This window comes from Argopecten irradians, chromosome 2 (genome assembly GCF_041381155.1).
Source record: "Argopecten irradians isolate NY chromosome 2, Ai_NY, whole genome shotgun sequence".
Lineage (NCBI taxonomy): Eukaryota > Metazoa > Mollusca > Bivalvia > Pectinida > Pectinidae > Argopecten > Argopecten irradians.
Genome location: NC_091135.1, coordinates 44,486,715 through 44,509,946, shown reverse-complemented (window position 1 = coordinate 44,509,946; position 23,232 = coordinate 44,486,715). Strand labels below are relative to the sequence as shown.

Below are 23,232 nucleotides of genomic sequence, written 5' to 3'. Positions count from 1 at the left end.
ATTGAAATGCATCTACTACCTTTGTTTCTGAAAGGCTAATCTTATTTCAACACCATACAATTACAGTACTTGAAATCAATATTTAATGTAGTCGTTTCCCAATCTAAACAAAAAGGCTTGGGGAAGACATACTGTTGCCCAGATCTCTCAGGGCACAAATAATCTGTGCCAAAGCCAAATACACCAGTACCTTCTGTAAAACAACTTACTTTTGTCTTATTAAGAACTTATTTTTTTATCAGTGCTCACATTCGCGACGATTATTTTCTAATTTATTTTAAGTTCTATCGCACGCAAAGATAAGTTGGTTTACAGTACACACACCTATAAACGACTTGTCTCAAATTAAAAAAAGGAAAACACAAGACTTCGTAATTTTTGTGACAACGATCGGAGCAGATAATTTCACATACGCATTTAAATGAGAAATTGCTATCTAAACATTCTGTGGTACAATGGCCAGTAGTGTCTATATCATCAAGCATGGTTGGTTCAGAATTCATATATTATGGCTTTATATCTTTGGTTCAAAAGAAGGCTATTTATAACATTTGGACGCTGATTCACTGGAATTCCCTTTTCAGAGTTCCTACCTTTCCGTTCTGTAAACTCAGGGCTACATTTGAATGACACTTTATACCAGGAAGACTGATTAATCAAAGCATTTTACAGAAACACGGAAATATCTTATAGTTGGTTGCATTCCAAATCTGATGCCACAAATAGGTGTAGCCATCACAAGAGGCGAGGTAAAGCAAACCTCGTGCCAACAATGGAATCAGATTTCATTACTGAATCATACTTTAAATAAAGCACGTGTATAACATGGGTAAACTGACGATATCTCGGTATATGAAGGATCTTACATGAGTGGCTATGTGATATGAATTCATCAAACGAGTTCAATAATTTGATATGTCACGAACCTTTAGGCAAGTGTCTTATCAAATTACTTAACGAATATGATAAATTTTATATCACATAGTCACGAGTGTAAGATTATATTCATCACATTACTTTAATTAACTGTGCTGTAAGATACTTTTCAATTTCATCTCTATATAAAAAGTTAGAAATCCGGCTAGGATGTAGCGTTTTTCCGTCTACTGAGACAATCCTGCGACGTCATATAAAGACAAGAGACCCATGGGCCTTAACGGTCACCTGATATTTTATACAAATTAGTTATGTAATTTACTAGCCAACTGATGTCTTTTGTTCACGAAATAGGAACGTACATTTAATAGGCCTACATACAAAGTTTCATTAAGCTTGGTGCATATATACTCACATTACAGTGTTCAAAAGGTTCAATAATTATTATTGCAAAGGGAAATAACTCTGTAAATAAGTTAGAGTCGAATCAAGATTACTTTCAAACTTGTTCGTGATATTTGCAATGTTAGTCTATAAGCAAGGTTGCATTAAGCTCGGATCATATTTACTAAAGTTATCATGTTCACAAGATTCAATGTTTATAATTGCAAAGGGCAATAACTTCGTAAGTTGCCATCTAATCAGGTCGATTTTTGAACACGTCCAAGATCTTTCCAATTTTAGTCTAAATACAAAGTTACATAAAGCTGAGTGCAGATTTATTAAAGTTATTGTATTCACAAGGTCCAATAATAATTATCAGTGTAAAAGGCAATAACGTAAATTATCGTCGAATCAATCTCATATTCGAACTCCTCCGAGATATTTCTAATGTCAACATAAAAAATTTCTTTAAGCTCGGTTAATTAATGTTTACTCAAGTAATCATGTTCACAAGGTTCAATAATTATTATTGCAAACGGCAATAACTCCGTATGTTACGATCGAATCAGGTTGCTTTTCGAACTCATCTAAGATATATGCCATGTTAGTCTACATACAAAGTTTCATTAAGCTCGGTGCATATTTACTCAAGTTATCGTTTTCACAATGTCCAATAATAATTTTTAGTGCAAAGGGCAATAACTCCATAAATTACCGTCGAATCATGCTGATTTTCAAACTCGTCCGAGATTGTTCCGATGTTAGTCTACACAAAAAGTTTCATTAATTGGTTTATATTTGCTGAAGTTATAGCGTTCACAAGGTCCAATAATATTATATAAATGTTCACGGACGTCGCACGACGGACGACGCACGACGACGGACAAAAGACTTTTATCGCAATAGGTCACCATGACCTATGGTCAGGTGACCTAATTATGACGTCAAAACTTTCTGTTACGTCATAATAGTGTTATTACAGGTGTCCTACGATATTTATGACATGGTCGACGCGCCAGATAAATGTACATGTATGTGATAAAAAGTCATCTACTGGACAGGTGTTCAACATCGACCGAATTGTGAACGTCTCCACACCTTCCCAATACAAATATATGTTCTATATTCATGTATATAATATGCTTGATAATTTGAATTTATCTGCTACTTTTAATTTCTGTATAACGACATCCGAGTCACATAATGTTAGATGTATTAAAATATAAGATTCGATACCACCATAGTACTTGTACATTTAAATAAAAGTTTGTACTCTATATGGGGTTATCTTTCGTTTAGAAACATTAAATGACAGCTAATGTTTGAATGGCCTGTTGGAGCTACAATTGTTTTTAACAATCATTCACCATGAAGGAGATATTCTCAATTGAAGATATCTACTATAATGAAGAAATTGAGCCTCCAGTTGACACTTCATCTTTAAGAACGAATATAAGAACCCTGCCTGATATTTACACAATTATCTGTCTAAAAGACTTTTGGGCTACAATATTGCAGTTATTCATCTATGTGAAGCGAGGTTTAGATGTTCCAATGTGTATATTGTTAATTTTCCATTCCTTATATGGTATTATCCACGAACCCCTAGTTCAAATACATTTTTCGATGATCAATTATCGTTCATATAACCACATTTTTGTGATAAATCACTATTTTATTTGTTTCCATAAATGTACGTTTACCTTAAAAGCATATCTATATAATTCATATTAATTATCATGATTTTGATGTAGTTAAATGTGTGGTGTTCCTTAGTCAAATCGATATAAAATTTGAGTCAGTTTTTGTTGCTTTCGGACAACATAACAATCAAAGAGCAGAGCTGTAAATATTTATTATTTTTATTGATATTATACTTGCATTCCGATGTGATAAAGGGGAAAAACAAAATCATTAATGTGAAAATTGGGATGCTGCAGCGAATTTCACGTCAACACGGCGATAAAAATTCCAATGAGTATAAACATTATGGCACTGCATGCCATCAATTTTCGAACCAGATTTTACACGAAGGAAAAAAATAACCAAAAATATCGATATGACTAGGTCAAAACATTTTCTCCTCTAAAGTTTTTTTGGGGGTAATGGGTGTCTTTGAAGTTCAGTATAAGCTGTATGTATTTATCTGTTTCTAAAGATAAGAACGCAGATGACCTATGCCACGCTACAACTAGATAAAGTAATAAACGATTGAGTAAAAAATGTGTAAAAAAAAATACATTTTAGAGTCAGTTTTATTTCGTACTCCTATATCAGTTAGACAGTTATGGTTTTGCGTCCGTGCGTTGGTACCTTTACTAAGGGTCTCATCGAAGAAAAACAATTGCAAGCATTTTTCGATGAACTCTGCAATAAATGGCAAAAAAGGAAAGCAATGATGCCTCCAATTTCAAAATATGTATATAAACCTGTACAGTCCTGACTCACTTCGAACATCTCCACAACTAAAATTTTGTATAATAAATGTGTGCTTATTTTCTCGAGTGTGCTTCTTGCCTTACTAGCTGGTAAGTTTTTGAAAATCAAAACGACACAAAATCAAAAATAAACATAATTGTGGCCTTGTGATAAGGGCAATTTCAATTATAAAAAGGTTAACAATAATACCTACCTGTTTTCGATTTACAAAAATTGAATATTCGAGACTAGCAGTAATGAAGAAGCACGGATGTCTGTACATAGGTGACACTGCCATCGTTTAGTGTCTGGAATTCCGTCACAAAATAATTTTCAACTGAAAACTTACATTTAGAAGCTTTAAATAGTCCATTAATAAACATATAAATACTACCCTAAAATAAATTGCCATATTATTGTAGCATAAACATTGTCGTTATTGAACTTTGTAAGTTCTAAGTATAAGCATAGATCATGAGCATGTCCTATCGATGCAGACTCTCTGGTGGCTAGTACGAAAACAAGTTCTAACAGTTAGCATGTTACAATATACTTTAGATTTTGGAATGCCGTAAGAAAGTAATTTCCCAAAAAAAAACTTGCATTAGATGATTTAAATAGTCTATGAATAAAACACGAAGCTTCGCTCAACAAATTTTCCACAAAAGCTTATCGATGAAAGGTTCAAATTAACAATCTCCTTTTACAAACTTACTAGGGAGTGTGTGTGGGACCAATATGGCGGTAAGACAGAGATACAAGATTGAAGTTATATATGTTATCAAGTATCATGTTTGGTATTAATGAAGAAGTTGTATAAATCTAATCAATGTTACAAGGAAACAAAGGGTTTTAATATGCAAGTATAATGACCGCAAGTTAATTGCAAGGATTAGGCTTTCCATAATTGAAATGGATTTGGTATGCTTAATGAAACTAAATAGAATGTACAACTTTAACATAAATACTTGACCGATACATTTATACTTGAATTGAATTAACTAATTATCACAATAATAAACCGTGGCAAAATGTTCATATTTCTGATACACGTGTAAACATCATTTTAATATTCATTAATGTTTAGAATTTCAAAAATGTCATGATGTTGGTCCATATAAAAGAATGCCCTTTAATAGAAAAGAGCACGTAATTAATAGAAAATGTAGATTATCCAGATTCTGATTTTGGGCAAATGTAAATAAAATCTACTTACTTTTAGATCGATAAAATCGATTAGCGAGACGTTCTAGAAAATCGTAGTGAGACTTGTTTAAATTCTAGTTCAGTTGTATTATTCTGTGATGATAATATAGGAATTACTTTGGTCTTACATCGTCCTGTGGATCACTAGCTCGAGTTAACTTATACCAGTCCAAATATTCAAATCGGAAATTTTAAAACAAAACTAAACTCGGACTAGTGAATCACAAATAGAGATAGGACCATTAGTATTGAGACGGTTGTCTATATTTAAAGTATATCGATACCTTCATATGTCCATACCAGTAAATATTTCTTATTTAAATTAATTGTATAAAGAACAAGATTAAAGATGCTCTACCGCCGACAGAGCATAAATGATACCCATCATTTGAGCAATAATTGGTGTTTAATCGTGTATACATATGTCTAATTAACACAAAAAGTAATTCAAAATAATTTATTTTGCTTTCGGTGCATGCGCAATCAGCACTGCATTCCATATAGGACATAGTACCACAGAACGTTTTTGGGATGGAATTAAATATTTTTGATATTTTTATCTTAAAGTATAATTAGAACTTTTCAATGGTGCTAATGATGTAAAGTGAGTAACTTTTGTAACTGAAGAAAAATACTAAATCGTCTGCTCCTGTTTTTGATAGAGAAAAATTACCATTTGTCAGCGGTGGAGCATCTTTAATAAAATCATTCAAATAATGCTAGAAATATAAGACCAATTAACGAGACATCTTAGCTATCAAATAAAAGGATCGTTCAAAATATAACCATCTTGACCAAAGACATGTTGAAAACTTTAAGAATAGATGAAGTGACTTGAAAAGACATTTATGCAGCTGCCACATACTTCGCAAACAACCCATCTTTGCAGCACACACGTATTAAACGTTTGCCGTTACTTCATTTCTGTAAGTTCAAAATAAAAGCATGAGCATGGCCTACACAATGCAAAATTATCTGGTGCCTACAATTAAAATATGTCCAAACACGTAGCATGCTACAATAGGCGATGTTTGCGCTTATTTATATCTACCCTAGAAAGGATTTCGTAAGTTAAGTTGCTTGTTTTCTTTCGTGAAGCAAAATAACTAATTTCATCCATACAACCTGTGGCCCGGTTTTGTGAACAAAGCACTTAATAAGGAAATGGAATTGAAAGCATATCTTCTAGTTTATATGTTCTGATTGAAGATATAATTATGAAAATTCAATTTGGTTTTACCGCCAGCTGGCTAATAGTATTTCAGTAATACGAACATACATCACACAACACAGTTGAATGTCACAGAAGGACGGGAAGGCGACACTTTGTAATAAACATAATTAGAATACAGAACTTAAACTGCAGACTGCACACCTGAAAGTTGATCAGACTCGCAAATACTGCAACTTGTAGCATCAGGAGGATTATTATAAGTACATTTTAAGCATTTCCTTGTTGTGGTATCAAAATCATTACTTCTACCTGTAGTTGCAGTTCTGGACTTGCCACAACTTGAGCAAACCGGTACTTCATTTGGATTCTCCAGCGTACAGAAGTGACACATCCAAGTAATAGACCTGTCTGAACTCAACTGCCTCTGAAATCGAGGTTGTAGCACATCTGCTGCGTCCCGGCGTGCTACAGGTGCTGAGCGACTTGTTACATATGGGGGAGCTGGGTTATAGTTCTGCTCTGTTATAAATTCCTTCATTACAACAGAAGGCGGATTCGGAAGAGGCCTAGGATTTAAATTTGATTGCCTATGTGTTACTTCTGTCGGGGATTTTAAAGAAAGACTTTTAGTTAAAGGTCTATTATTCGTTGTATTATCCTGTGCTCGGGGTGATGCTGTTGGAAACGTTTTCCTGCCACTGGATGGAATGTGGCTAGGTTCCCTTCTCATAAGATGAGGATAAGTTCTGTTTCCCTGTATCATTTCACTTGGATGTTCCGGATATACTAATTCCTGCGTTGGCGGAACTGATGTCATATGCCTAACTCTAATATTTTTCGCGTCCTCGACCGGGTGTAAATAGGTTGCTTCATGTCCTCTAGACACATCCCGCGGTTGTGTACAATGTCCCGGCGGCCCGTGCGAGGCGTCACTTGGAGGCATCACCTTGACGTATGACGCTGAAGAGGCCGCTGGTCTTGATTCTATCTGCGACGCATATCCTGTATCTGCTGTTGGTGGATAATATATAGCAGCCGCATAGCTATCTTGGTATCCAGAATCTCGATAACTTGGTCCGTGGGGCTGGGGAGGCCGCAAGACAGGTCGCGATTCTCTTTCAGTTAACTCCGGATCAACTAGTTCATCCCCTTTAAGTACATCCCCTCTTGGGCCGTTAAAGTAATCCTCTCCAAATTTGTTCTGAAGACCATCTCGAACAAACGACCATTCGTCCGACCCGCCTTTAGTCAGCTGAGTTGGTTTAGGCTTAGGAATGGCTACATCTTCCTGAAGCAGACGAAGACTAGCCATGCAATGTTCCTCAAAGGTGGCCTCACGCAAGTCGGGACGTTCTACCGTGTCTTCATCCGCGTAGGGTATGTTGACACCACCGTGAACAGATTTTTCATGTTGATGCAATTTCGAATGACCCGCTGTAGCATTATCCGTATTCATATCGGGTTCTGCATGGCGATCCTTCACCATGTGATTTGAGTTGTAGGGTAGGTCTTTCCGCACTAGATTGGCTAATTGTTCAACGTTACCAGAGTGACTCGACCTCACTCGGACAATGTGGGCGTAACTTATTCCGGGATTACCTGACTGATAAGCAGCATTAATTATATAACATTCTTCCGCCGCAACCAAGCATTCAAACGCAACTGCAAGTATCACATCTTTGTTTATACGCTTCACTAAAGTTAATACACCTTCTTTTGTTTCCGAATAGCCAACAAGTTTGAAAACGGATGCTGCATTCTGCAGATGAGCTTCTATTTTGCTTTGAAAAAATCCCGAATATTTCTGAAAAAGAAAAACAGCAATATGAAAGCCAAATTTTGGATGGCTTACAGTAGTCTTAAAATAAACAAAACTAGTAGAAAGGCATCTTCTTTGTACGTTTATGTACAAAATATTTATCAGAACCGATTTTTTTTCAAATAAGTAATCATATAATTTCATAATTTTAACATTAAGCGCCACTCAAAATCGGATTACTTCGTATGGGATGGAACATTTAACAGTGTACATCATTACTATTGCTCTATGTATTGTAAATAGTGTTACTAGATAGTTAAACTGGCTCCCACATTCGCGCTTAATTCATACAAAGTTTGAGAAATCGTCTTAAAACCTTTCACACATTGTAAAACACTTCAAATGAAAATCGTGAATGATTTCACAAATAGGGCAATGTTTAAAACAAGTTTGATAGTTTGTCGAATCTTAGTTACATATAAATTGCATCTCATTATGTTTACTCTTACATGTATGAAACAGAAACATTGATTTGTCATGGTGAATGGAAGGCGATGTCTTACCCTGACAGATTTGAACTCGGACTTCCATGGGCTGTTTAGGATAAGGATAAGATATACTTCTAGATTCTGGAAAGCGGTCGATGCTTTTGTGGGACTGAAGTAAGGCATTGCAGCACTTCCATTAATGATGGCAGCAAACTCTTTATACTGAAACCTATCACTTGGATTAGCCTGGTATAAATGTTGCTGTATGCACATCTTTGCCTGGTGCAGTTTTTCGCCATTACTACTCTCCTCTTCCAGTTCCGAACACCGGAGTTCCGAGTATAAGTCCTTGGCCTGCGACCGAACATCCATTTTGCACCAGGCGAATACGAAGGAGAGTGTTATGGGCCAGCCGTACCACGAGCTTTGCGTGTGCGCCTGGGGCATTTCTCATGGCAGGTCTCCCATTATCACATGTTCCTCTATGGTGAAGAAAAGAAAGAAAATAGGATTACTCTTATCAGTAATATCATTAAACTTGTATAACATACAACTCACATATGTCTAATGAAAGAATTGGGAAAGCATCGCCCAATAGCAAGAGTGTGATCAAATGAATATTGTGACGTGTAAACTGGACTATGGCTGGTTACAACTGCATAATCTTCCCGCAATGTCTCGCATTACACTGGGTAATCATGCTCGGTCGTCCCTTCGTTGCTGACCATCGATCACAAAACACATGTCCGTTGTCCAAAGCTATATATGTTTACATTACTACGTTATAAATTTGCATATCAGGCAGGCATAATTGGTTTAACTGGATATGACGCAGTGTTTCTATATGTATGTTAGTATCATTATTTAACAGGTTTAATGTATGTGTTTCCGCGTTGATGAATACTAAACATAATTTAGTAGCAGGCATTGTAGAGCTCATTTTGATGATCGATCAATAACATACAAAATGTAACAATTAGATATGTGTATTGCAGAGGAATAATCAAACTTGTAGTTACCTGTTCATGTATGTAATCTGACATTATTAGTATATCCCTCCACAAAAATTATTTAAAAACATTGTTTCAAAACATTTCTGCCAATTATAGTCATTTTCACATACCGCCTGGTATCGAGTTGAATTTGGATCCAGTGATATTTACCCATCTATATATAAAGTAAAATTATTATTACGTTTGTAATTCATTGTTTGAGTTCTTTGTCATGTGCCATTTCATGAAACTTATATCTAGCCAAGGTTGGCAAAATACATTGTACTTCTGAAATTTTCCACTGTTATCAGAAATGAACCCTAAAATCCATTAGTATTATGTTTTATTGTAAAGAGCAGATCAATGACACATTCACCGCCTACAATACATTTTTTATAATAACCACCCAATAGTATTCAGTCTTCTCTCTGAATGATGTAATTACAAAGCCATAAACAAAGATTGTGGAAAAAAATGAACTACGCTGGTTTACAGGCGTTCGTCGTTGTGAGGGCGTAAAAACCGGTTGTATCGGTAGTTACTAACCTAACTGGTTTCTAACAGAGAAAATCTGTACTTAGTGACAACAGCAGATAAATACTGTACTAGAATACCTTGTGTTGGTGTGTGCCGATAATCGAGAAAAAAACATGCGAGTTTTAGAAAACATTCCATTAAAGATGAAAAGAATATAATCACCTTTCATGAATAATTAAAACGTAGTAGCTTGAGTAATAAAATAAAATTGCGGTATATAATATAATTATTTATATATTACACACATGGAAAAATTGAGGATATCTGTTCTTGAATTAATTCTTGAATCGTCAAACAATGATAAATATATAAAAGTCTTAGAATCCCATCCTCGATATTCAAGTGGTTACTATATATCACACTGGTTAACGCATAGTCCAAAATCGACGAATACCTCACAATACGATTATCCGCACATGCAAACTATGGAAACAATAGACTATGATTCACCGCTTCTTATCTTAGTTGAAAGAAATGGGATTTATTATCTGAAAATCACTTTTCTCTGATACGTTATTTACTATAACGTGAGATAAATGCGCATTTCAATTATTCTAATGATCTTTTAGTAGTTTTTGTCAGTTGGTGTATATGTAAATTATGATATCATATCTATACTTCCTGGATATTACAGAAACACCTGGCGATATAGTACACAGTACTGTAACTATTAGTACTTTGAGCTGATAACACACAGCCTTATTTCTCTTGGCATCTACGTGTATATCTCAACTTAGATATGGTAAACATAAACAGTTAATAAATATGGCAGCTCTGCTACAGAATTATGCTTAGTCCAAACCAAGTAACTAATAGATTACAGCATATCTCTTTTCCTGAATTTTATTTCAAAATTATCGGACGTAACTCAACTTATAGTTTATGTTTCACCATCGTCACGGTGATATTACAGGGGAGTTTTCAATGCTGTGTTGCAAATCGTATAAAAATTTACAATGTAAAACTGAACGATCTCTAAAAATGTATCGATGAAATAAACATTTCGTATTTCTGCTAAAGATGTTTTCACATAATTTCTTAAATTTCATTTCGAATTCTTCCTCAGGTTGCTGTTTTTCATAAACAGAAACGAAAATTTACGCATATCCATGTACTATATAACTATTCTGATAGTCATACCTAAGTAATAAGACACAATATTGTATGTACCATCTTGTATCATATATGTATACAAATACATTTCAATACAATAGTACAATGCATTGAATAGCATGGCCATAAGTATGGGTTGTTACATGTACGTCTTGCTAACCTATAGGTCGATTCTATATTTTATCAACTATAAGGTTAAGGCGATACTCATCTTTATAAAGTGTTTACAAATTAAAATGACTCAAAGAATCGAGCAGAAAATAACCGAAACGAAAGAAGGCGATCATCGAAAACTACATCTATCCGAAAGGATAGCAAATGCTAAAGCATTAATTAAACATGCGTATATTTTAGAAATTATATATAGAATGTATAAATATTGTATTATTTTCATGAATTCAAGATCCTACTGTATTCTTAAATACTTTTTCCGGTGTCATGGAATCGGAACTTTTAATTCTATCTGTGTTGCAGAATATATCCTTCATAAGTTTGTCTGCACCACAGGTGTTCGTTTCTAATATAAGTATAAGTATAATACTGGGTCAAGGTCTATAACTCGGCCGGCCATATAACACTACCCAATTTCAGAAAAAGTATGATTATTAACCAACCGTATAGGATATAATAATAGGAATACTCTCAATCGACAGCCAGATAATTTATCTTTATTTTGGTATATGATACAATATATATCATGCCGTATAAATGTCACTAGGTATCCAAAAACATCGGAAAACAGCCAGATTTCAACTGGTCGGACACTGTGGTGTCCTCCGATGAACACGCCAGGGCTCTAATGGGTAGCTCAAAAACCACTGCATGTCAACACTTCAGCGTCATAAGAATGAAAGTTTGGTAGAAAACAAACTTACCGGTTAGTAAATCCCTGGATAAATACCATCCATTTGCCTAACGTAGCCCTTTGAAATTTCCGATTGAAAAAAAATTATGTCTCTAGCCGCCATGTAAGTATGTGTGCAGTAGATTTGTTTTGTCGGCGTTGATTGGCTCTCGAAAATTAATTGACCAATCAACGCCGAGAAAACAAATGTACTACACACATATCAACATGACGGCTAGAGACACACATTTTTTCAATCGGAAATTTCAAAAGGCTGTATTGCGCAAATGGATGGTACATAGATAAACACTAACATACCGGTAAGTTTGTTTTTTACCAAACTTTAATTCCTATGAAGCTGAAGTGTTGACATGCAGTGGTTTTTGAACTACCCATTAGAGCCCTAGCGTGTTTATCGGAGGACACCACAGTGTCCGACCAGTTGAAATCTGGCTGTTTTCCGATGTTTCTGGATACCTAGTGACATTTATACGGCATGATATATATTGTATCATATACCAAATTAAAGATAAATTATCTGGCTGTCGATTGAGAGTATTTCTATTATTATATCATATACGGTTGGATAATAATCATACTTTTTCTGAAATTGGGTAGTGTTATATGGCCGGCCGAGTTGTAGACCTTGACCCAGTATTATACTTATACTTATATTAGAAACGAACACCTGTGGTCTGCACAATTACTTTATGGATATTGAACAAATTTAGATATATACATAAAGTTGCAGTCGGGTGCGTAGAATTTCTTGAAATGTGTAGCTGAAGTACTGTGTAACATTTTGTTTTGGTGATATACAAAAATAATACATAAGGTATGTACATAAACAAGCATTTGTTAAAACCTAGTAGCAAAGCTACCTATATAGAAACCCCCAGGCCAAAATAGATCACAATTATTGATTACGCACTACATACAGACTGATATTTTTTGTATTGGTACTTAAATATGATATACTTTTGTAAAGAAATTATATGTACAGTGAAAATTAATAAATTAATATCAGAGATTTAGTTTAATTGTTTCTACAGTGTACCTTAACCATTATCATTTAATAACAATGGTGTTTATAATATCTCTAGGTCAAACCAAATAACCATACCTTTCATAACAAAGCCAATCCCTCTAGGTGAACGTGTGTTGTAAACAATACTCTATTAACACTAAACGCGGATGTTATGTTGTATCCGTAAACACAGATTTACATGTAACTACCAGCTTCTGATTTGGTTCACAGTTAAAAAGAAATCATGTCCAGCGTCAGTTTAACAACAGTTCTAACGGTTTATGAGTAACAGTGGACATATATGTTACACCATGTATATAAATAATCTTTACACAGAATAAGTAGGAGTTTCACCTTACCAAGCGAAAATGGATGTTCCAAGACATGATTCAGCTCATAGTTATGAAATCTTGATACATGTACAGTAGGATATATTATAGTACAGTAGATATATATGTACGTATGCAAAGGGTATTTACTATTTACGCACTATTGACAGCTTAACAAGATATTAGTATAAGCTTACCAAGACAAATATAAAGAACCGAGTGAAAATATATCATATGTAGGATATTCTTATATCAGTCAAAATAATCATAGATAACGCACGCATGTACAGGCTTGGCTAAAGTCCCATGACTGACTACGTATACGATGTGGTTCGGTTGCTCATCATTTATCTACGCATACAGAAAGTTACTTTGCACACGCTACGCATATTAGAATGGAGATTGATTTTCCCAAAATTTGGTTTTGACTTGACGATTTACTACTGTTTGTGGACTTTATAAGTATTCAGTATCAACGCGGAAGTTAAAAGTGGTAAAAACCCTTCGAGGTTCATTTTCATATTGATATATTTGAACTTTTTATACGTCCTTGTAAACTTCCTGTGCAAATGTGATATCTTATGGCTGAACAGAGCACGTTGTTCGGTTGTACGACACATTGAAATTATTAACATAATGAAGTTAGTGAATGGAATTATTTTGATATGGTTTTATGAAACAATGACAATACTGAAAAACTTAGAAAGTACCTACCGAGGAACGTAACACTGCAAATGGCAGAAGAATTCCAAAAATACTAAGGGGATTCCCCTTTGGGTTTCCTCGTTTATCAGATTATAATAAAGAAAGCGGATTCCGGATTTTGATATACGGACAACATTAAATACTATGTCGATTGTATTTTCTTGCAATCTAATTAAAATTAGACTTGTAATTCCGCTCTAACTACGACACTCTACAATTGAAGCGTAACATAGAGTATCATAGTGGGAGCGGAATTACAAGTCTAATTTTAATAAGATTGTATTTTCTCGTTTTTATTATTTATTTTGTATCTTTTTTTCGAAAAAAGATATTTTTCCACATTGATAAAAACAGTATTTTTGGATAACAAGATTTAACAGAAATACATCATTTTAAAAGCAGTTTTTTTTAAATCAGTTAAAATCAATAAAACAAAAACTAAAAAAAAATACATTGAATATTGAAAAGATTTTTATCATGAGCAAATATCTTTTGTTTAAGAAATAACATTTTTTAGTTTAAAAGCATGAATCTACATAATTCCATATACTGTACGCAATACATTAAATAATTTGCTCTCATATTTACACGTGTAGTACTGGCTGGTCTCGGGTAATATACTCATGTCGCCTGAGGCTGTATTGCATAGCTACTTATATGCAATAAAGCCTTGTGACGTCACAGCCTCAACAAAATTACTACTTTATAGGTTAAATGTTACTACCTAACATTTTAACATTTTTTTTCAGAAACTGGGCTTGATTTATTTTAAAAAGATACAAACAATGGGACTTGTGGGATATTCTACATTCGGGATCACAAAATGTTGTAAAACCTTCGACAAGCCTCGGGTTTTACAACATTTTGTGATCCTCGGGTAGAATATCCCTATCATCCACATATCATGAAAGAGTAGTACATGTATAATATTGCAGCCATCTAAAATCGAGATTAATGAGCGTATTAGTTGAAAAGATTATAATCAATTATTGGTAACGATAGCCGAACAAAAACGGAAAATAATAAACGAAAATAATAAAGAAAAATAACCTTACATTTTGTATTTAAAGATGCTCCACCGCTGACAAATGGTGTTTTTTCACTATCAAAAACAGGAGCAGACGATTTAGTATTTTTCTTCAGTTACAAAAGTTCTTACTTTACACCATTACCACCATTGAAAAGTTTGAGCTTCTAATTTTACTTCAAGTTTAAAATATGAAAAACAATTAATTGCATCCCGAAAAAATTCCGTGGCACTATATCTTATATGGAATGAAGTAATGATTGCGCATGCACCAAAGGCGAAATAAATTATTTCAAGTTATTTTTTGTGTTAATTAGGCATACATATACATGATTCAACCCCAATTATTGTTCAAACGATGAATATCATTTATGCCCTGTCGGCGGTGGAGCATCTTTAATTGAGTGGTAGATGATACGTTTTTTCCCTGACGAACATAATTCCATATACTCATTAAAACGTCATTTTTTCTTCTATTTCGATCGATTTGTCAGATTTCTCTACTATTTCATTTGTTTAATTTGCATTTCAAACCGTTTTACCTAAGATTTCTTGTTTATATTCTTAATTAAAACCAAACTTTGATGAGCTCTTTCGAATGGCGTTCTTCTTTTTAAAATCGATCAATTATTTAAGAAGTAAAGATTTTGTCACAAAATGGCTGCCTCACCTTCCGTGCAAGTAATTCGATAAGCAATGTGAGAAAATAACTCTTTCATATGTGAATTATGTAGGATAGAACTATTCCATCCTCGGGTACAGAATTTTGGATCAGAAACCTCGGCAAGCCTCGGTTTTGACCAAAAATTCTGTACCCTCTGGTGGAATAGCTCTATCCTACATATGTGCATATGAAAGAGTCAGATAATATAACATTACCTATATAAATTTTCCATGTGTTATTATTGATATTATATATGTGATAAAGAAATGCAATAGAATTGATTGATTGACGTTTTTCACCCGAGTGACTTAGCGTATCTCTCCAGTATATAAACATTAAGTGAAGCATTTATATCGAATGTGAACACTTATCTATCTGATATTAGGCTAGCAATCTTCCAGATAGTTCCCATCTGAATAGATATATCCACGACAAATTTAAATATATTGTGTAAAGTTGTTTCTCCATATTAACGCGTTGTATTCTACAGATATAAGGTAATTATTACAACACGGGCGGTACATATATTGACATGCTTGCCACCTATTGCATATTTATACAACAAACGATGTAAGTGTCTTCCGCATGCGCATGTGCGATTAAACTATATTTAGTCTCTTAGGTTTTTCGCAAAACGTGTAGTAAGGCAAGCTAATATATGTCTCCTCTTTAATTGAAAAAAAAGTTGGTGTTTCTTTCCAAGGAGAAATTGAAATATTCGCTGAGGGAAACGACATAGTAGAGTTATTACGACGGGTATTTAATAAACAGATTAATAATTCAAAAAATATGGCTTGGATATTAGCCGTTTAAAAAGTGGTTTCAGTTTTGTAAATTTTCCGTGAATTTACTTCCGTGTCCATTGGTATTAAAGACACACAGGCACGTAAGAGTTGTCTCTCTTGTTGCGTGTACGATAAACATGAAGTAAGTTGACAATGCGAGTCAAAGCATTGTGAACTTATGTGCTTAACATGGGAGATAACTCTTGCGTGTCCCGCTAGCGCAGTATGCTTTTTGTACATTATGCAAAAACATTTATTTTGATCAAATACCAAGAAACACATCCGAACTATTTACACTTCATACGGCACAATATTATGAGTTACAATGAAATCCTAATTACCATAGAAAATATTATCTCTATCAATTATTTATCGATACATACAGATTTAAGAGCTGAAGAAGAAATTGGAAATCTGTTTATTGGAATATCATAAAAAATGATAGAAGTTTAGATAGAGATATAAATTATTGAGAAATACATGAATAAAACGTTTAATATATACAGATAAATGATTGCTTATGGACAAAACTTCATCACAAACAATATAGGAAACATGAAAGTTACCTTTAATTACATAACATAAGGACATGTTTCTGTATATATCAGGATAAATAAGTATATATCAGGATAAATAAGTTTGGTATACCGGACTTAGATAAGGTATTATAGTCATATCAAAGTTCCCCATATCTTTCCTATCACGTGATACTGCTTTATAGGAAACCGGTGTAACATGCTAACGGTCCACTACCATACACAGTCACAACACTTAAACATGAAAAACCTTGAAACACTTGACCGCACAGCAACAAACGCCGGCTATTGGACTATATACTACTGCAATTTCAATATATTTGAATCGACACACGTTCGTCTAACAGAAATGAACGTTTTAAAGCTCCCAATAAGGTTTTTCTCAAAATGACAGAGAAACGGAATGTTTCTAAAACTGAACTTGATGTCAACTGAAAACTTCTTCTTGTACCGTGGACCTAATCTTGTTGCTATTTATTAGAAACACCATGCTACTTAAAATTAGAAAAAAAAGTTCAACGCGAGTATGTATGTATGTATCGTGAATTGTAATGTCACGACATTCATTTGAAGCATAAAACGGATGAAGGGTGACGTATTCCGGAATCTGGAGCGGCATAGGTACTGTTTTTTAATATACCCAAGAGGACATTAAAGATGCGTGAAAACCCCATACTGACTAATTATACCTAGTCTACGTCGTGTAGGCTTTAAAAGTCCTGACAGCTCGTAAAACGAACATGTAATGGCAAAGACAATAGTCTGACAATAAACCGGAACTGCGATACAGCTCGGGGATTTATACTTCCTTTAAAGACTCAATTTGTTATACCAGTAAAGTTTTATTCTTTTATTTACATCACCATATTTCATCGTGGTCATTTTATGATAGGCTAGCCTTTTGTTCATTTAAAGAACATAATAAATATTAAGCAACAGATGTGCAAACAACAGGTGCTCCATATTGTCACCACTAATACCCGGATTTTATTTATTAACGGTAAAAAAAAAACCACAAAAACAACATTTATACCCCAGACATGTTATACATCTGAAGACTGCCAAGGTTGGGGCCTTTGGGTTAGCCTTCAAAAATATAAACAAATGTCCCACACCACTTACATATGTAATATGTCTCATCACATTCATCCCATAACATAGACATTAATCAGAAAAAGAAAAAAAACAACATTACTTCCACTCAATTTTTCATTGTCTATTTATAATTAACGGATAGAAAAACAAATTGAAATTTAACAACTGTACTTGATCACAAATCAGCATATAAATGTAGTCTATGTAAAAATCATATAATATTTATCATCATATGTTCTGTTCGGAAAGTTAAAACATTTGTTGGAAGTTATGCCATGCTAAAGTACATTCTTGTATGTTGTTTTGTTTTGGGGCCATGCTTTATATATTTTGTGTATTGTTAATAGGTATGTTTTCAATGCGGTTATGTTTAAGTTCGGTTTTTTTCTTGATATAAAAATGTATAGTATAGTATAATACAGCTGATTGGAATAAAATTTTCATTCATTTTGAAATCTGCAAAACCAAATAATACGGTCTTTATGTCTAAATTAAAAGTTTTATGTGATGTATCAAAACCCGCTGTGCAATATTAACCCATATTGGTTTAACTTTTAAGCAATTCCAAAACATGTGTTCAATCGTTTCTATTTCTTCATTACAAAGTTTGCTTGTGTCATTTGGTAGTTTGTTTATCATTTTTAAGTTTTTCTGTTTTGTAATCTGTATTGGAACTTGAAACGGAATCTTGTAATGATGTTGCCAAACTCTTTCTGTGTTTAGTTTGTCCCATTTTAATCTCTGCTATGTTCCTCACTGAATTCGTTTATTTAGTTTATCATACATATCTTTGGTTCCTTTTGTGTTTTAAGTATAAGCGGAATGTGGTGATGTATAAACGGTCTATAAAAGTGTTTTGTCGGTTGCATTTTGATGTTGTTTTGCCTACAATAAAGTTGAATCGATCGACTAAGTCCCTTAAATAATAAGAAATTATCTGACAAAATTTCAAAAGTGTTTTTAAATTCTTCGAAATTCAAAAATCAATGCCATTTTTAGTAATGGGGTCACATACATTTCTTACCACATTTTCATACTATTCTTTTCAGAAAATTGTTCTATTGTCAACTAGAATATGAAACATGATATGGTTTATTTGTTAATGCAACTTAATTCCAAGCTGTAAAACATCCTTAAAATAAACAAATAAAAGTCCAAAGCTGGATGACAAACGAAAAACAAAACTCTGACTAAACATTGTCTGGACATTAATCGTAATTTATTTTCAATATCTCGGGTTATCTTGAGATTCGTTAATGTCATAAACAATTTACGTTTTGACAGGCTATTAATATAACCGTTTTCTGATTACTGACACTAGATAAACGGATATAGTATAGGCCCGGTTTAACTAAAATTTGAATTCATCTTTCCGATCCTTTTGCATATAATTGCTAATATCCCATTGTACTTTAAACAGTTCAGACACGTCTGTCGCTACTGTCGAAATGACTATAAAATTATAAAAGTGTTAGTTCTTGCTCCTGCTTAGCACTCAGCATTACGGAGTGGGACGACTGGTTTATCTGTTGTAAGTACAATGGAATGGGCATATAGACACAATTACAAGAAGACAGAAATATACAGACATGTACACACGCAACATGTTGGATACATGGGAGACCTTAAGTGTTAAATCACTATGGCTGCTAATAAGACGTTGAGCACTATTAAGTATTACTAAGTAACAAACCTTGTGATGACCAAATGACAGGTAATCAACGTTCCACACTTGTCTTTTCGACTGTCTTCAATGCGGGGTTGACTCCTTAAAACATGGAATTACTTACCAGAAATCCAAGGCAATACATACAAACGATGTGGTAACAGGATATCTGTGTGTTTGACTTGACTAGATTTGCGCTGAATCGTTTATGTTTATATAGGGATTGGATTTCGTTTTTATGTTAACCATGCTTTTATGTTAACCATGCTTGTATATTTACACTTACACGACTTTTTATTTATATTTTATGCAATAAAATCGTCATTTGAAAGTGACGTAATTATTCAATAAAAGTCGGTCAAAAGTGGGATGAGCTTACTCAATTGAACAGCGAATGATGACTCTTCACGTAAGGTAGAATTTTTCATCCGCGACGACAAAAATGTTCAATTTTTTAGTGTAAAATAAACATGACAAACAAATTAAATTTCAGAGATAATTTTATTTAATCAGATCAGAACTTTAAACAGGTATTCAATTTTGCTAAAAGTTAATATATAGCGTAATAACATAAAGCATTTGTACTCGGCCACATGTGTGAACTCGGTGACCGTTATTGTGCAGCGAGGCGAGGCTGACGCACGCTTACACACTGGAGTTTTCCGAAGTTGTCAAAACACCGGTATTCAAGTAGCTAAATTTGTTTGAGATTTTCGTCTGACTTGACGATATTACATCCTTCGGAGCCATGGGATTATTTAATCTACGCTAAGATCCATCGCCATTGATAGATGGAACAACTTCACTTGTGTTCGATGGATACAATGTATTTGTGGTGACGCGTAACTGTCAACACGTGGATTAGCCTACTAGCGGTGCATGTTTTATAATACACATGATTAAATACAAGAGAATATGTTTATAACTGACCTAGCTCTGTCAGAGGGTCTCAAGTCCGTCAACCCCAAAGACTCGATCGTAGGACACAGACACAGAGGTAATGTTTACATTTGACATCCATCATTTTTAACAAAAATGAAAGCACTGCACGTCGCCCCGGTCGGGATATTTTTTCCCGTTTCTTTATACAATTGTTAATCTTAAAAATGATTGTATCATATATAAATCATATATGTATTGTTTACATTTTTCCAAAATTATATGAAAAACAACAATATACACGTAATGTTGCGTCAAAATGTAAACAAAGCCATGTGTTGCTTTTTCAAAAAAAGTAGCCCCTTTACGTTGCATAGAACATTTTCATACGCAAGTTCAAAGTTCAATGTTACCATGCAGTTATGGTAAACAAAATCGACTAGTACTTACGTATAGTGATCAAGCCTAGCAAGTGTAAATATAGTGAAATAAAGGTAAATATGTATGTGATGAAGTTTTCGATTTTGAATTAGTGTTTCCCATATCACAAAATTACTTAAATATATGTTGGCAATTAATATGTACATATTTTACTCTAGTTGTTGGAATACGGATACACTTTTAAAGATATGTGGTTATTTCAGGCATTCTGTTGTATACAAAGCATGACCGATCTTCCAAAAGTTATGTTTCACTCAAGTCGCTGTGGTGCTACTGGAGATTCACGTGCTCATACGTCGATAAAGAAATTGTACGTTCACCAGGGTATTAACTACGTTTTTGCACAATTTTGTTGTGTTGTATCTACTATATGTTAGACAAACGAATGACACATAGCATGACATTTTTTGGCATGCGATCCCAGTTCTGATATCTGCTCCTCATTTCCAACAATTGAAATGAAATATGGCTGACTCTGTCGTTGTCTCTTCTGTGTAAGAAAGTATTTAGTTCCGTTCGGTCCTGCATCCACTTGTACATGTTTTGGGCAATTAAATCCTGACAAGACGAAGTTGTGTACATTCAAACCATTGAAATCATCTGATACATTGAATGCATTGATTTAATGACCAAACATTTGATTGGCAAGTCTGTTGGCATCTCATGTCTCTTTATATATAAGACCACATAGGAAATGTCAAGGAATCATCCTGACATCCATCCACTGTCTAGTTCAGTGTAAAGCATCCACTTGCACTTCTTCGCTATGCCCCATGTCTTTCCCCTGGTGCAAAATAACTTTTACAAGATGTCAATGACTAAGTCTGATGGAAAATGTTCACTTTATTAAAATTAATTGTATTGGTGACAGACATACAGATATTGTACATACAAAGTTGGGACATCGATGTAACCAATATGTTTTACTTATGTGTGTAAACCTCACCAATAGTCCAAGTTGTAGCTGTGGTAATAGTTCTGAATGTGCCTATCAATGTTATAAATATGTGAATAGAATCATTTTATTTGACAACTGAGTAAAATTTAATATTGATGTAACATACTATTGTATTGTGTGATAGCGTGCTATATGCTGGTCATATAAACCTAAGTATTTTCACATAACGTGCATAAATACATGAAATCCAGTAGACGGTTTTTTTGAGTTTTTATGAAACATTTCCTTATTGTCTATCAATATTATCTAGATGAAAAAGTTGAATAAGTGAAAAAGCAATTCTTCTAACACTAACAAATATCAAATAACGTGTATACATTTCAGAAACAGTAACAATTTTACAATTTTTAAAGTTCCAAAAATTGAGTCTAATAAGAACACAAAATCAATGTAGAGATAGATTTTTTACTGAAAACATTAACTTGATCATTATCCGTGTAACTATGAAAAAAACAACTACAATTTATATATTTACAGCAAAACTGGAGCACCAAGATGAAATTTTGAGTTACAGTCGTGGCATAACCGTACGCTGCGACATGCTGTATATAGACTAGGAAGCTGACTTATGTGACGGGCAGGACCCGAGCCTAGATCATCCGTACTCTTACCTTGATGAATGCCAACGTACCCAGTCTCTCGACTAGCCATACACTATAGCGAGTTCTGGCTTTTTTCATCATACATTAATTTAAAGAATACTTGTGGTTGAATTGTGAGGTTTCCAATAGACTCGATTCCAATCGTCGGCGCGCTTTAATAGTTGGTTAAAGGTTTGTAGAAAAGGGCAAAAACAATGAAAACACAATACACTGAATTAAACATAAATACATTTATTTTAATTAGTGTTTAGTACTGTACATATAGTGCAATTTCCTGATTGCTTTTATAGAACTTTGTTATATAACATAGGTAGATTCAGGATATACCCAAATACAAATATGTAGTTTGATTTTCTATTGATCCAAAATGTAAATCATTTAAATATTCAAAGTAAGCGATAAAGTAATTGATAATACGAAATACCACACTGTTGGAAATCATCCTTGATGAAAGAGGTTAAGATGATTAGTTCTAAAAGACAAACAAAAGACGGATGGAATGATGATAAAAGTGTGAAGTATAATACATTTTTCATGAAGTAAATCAAGTAAATATTTTATTTGAATTTTGCTGGTAAATACAAAATACATTTAAGTTGTTCCGAAATTCAAAATAAGTTGATTAATTATGTATACCTTCCAATTCATTAATATTTTGTTTATTACATGATTTAATTAGTTATCTTTGTTGCATATGTCAATACATATTCCCATAATATTACTGAAC

At 33.8% G+C, this 23,232-nt stretch overlaps 1 protein-coding gene and 1 long non-coding RNA gene across 4 annotated transcripts; one reads left to right on the top strand and one right to left on the bottom strand.

Annotated features, from left to right (window-relative positions):
- Positions 1 to 3,104: 3,104 nt before the first annotated feature.
- On the bottom strand, positions 3,105 to 13,966 carry LOC138315633 (uncharacterized). 3 transcript variants are annotated; one of them, XM_069256792.1, is made up of 3 exons: positions 13,862 to 13,966; positions 8,381 to 8,787; positions 3,105 to 7,862 (listed from the first exon to the last, which is right to left on the bottom strand). In XM_069256792.1, the coding sequence occupies exons 2-3, from the start codon at positions 8,750 to 8,752 to the stop codon at positions 6,240 to 6,242; spliced, it is 1,995 nt and encodes a 664-aa protein (XP_069112893.1). In that variant the 5' UTR covers positions 8,753 to 8,787; positions 13,862 to 13,966; the 3' UTR covers positions 3,105 to 6,239. The 3 variants fall into 3 exon arrangements, with proteins under 3 accessions (XP_069112893.1, XP_069112895.1, XP_069112894.1); XM_069256794.1 differs by lacking the exon at positions 13,862 to 13,966 and adding an exon at positions 13,178 to 13,200; XM_069256793.1 differs by lacking the exon at positions 13,862 to 13,966 and adding an exon at positions 12,915 to 13,072.
- Positions 11,900 to 23,232, top strand: LOC138315635 (uncharacterized). Its single transcript, XR_011207514.1, has 3 exons — positions 11,900 to 12,111; positions 21,149 to 21,255; positions 22,381 to 23,232. It is a non-coding gene; the product is annotated as an uncharacterized lncRNA (long non-coding RNA).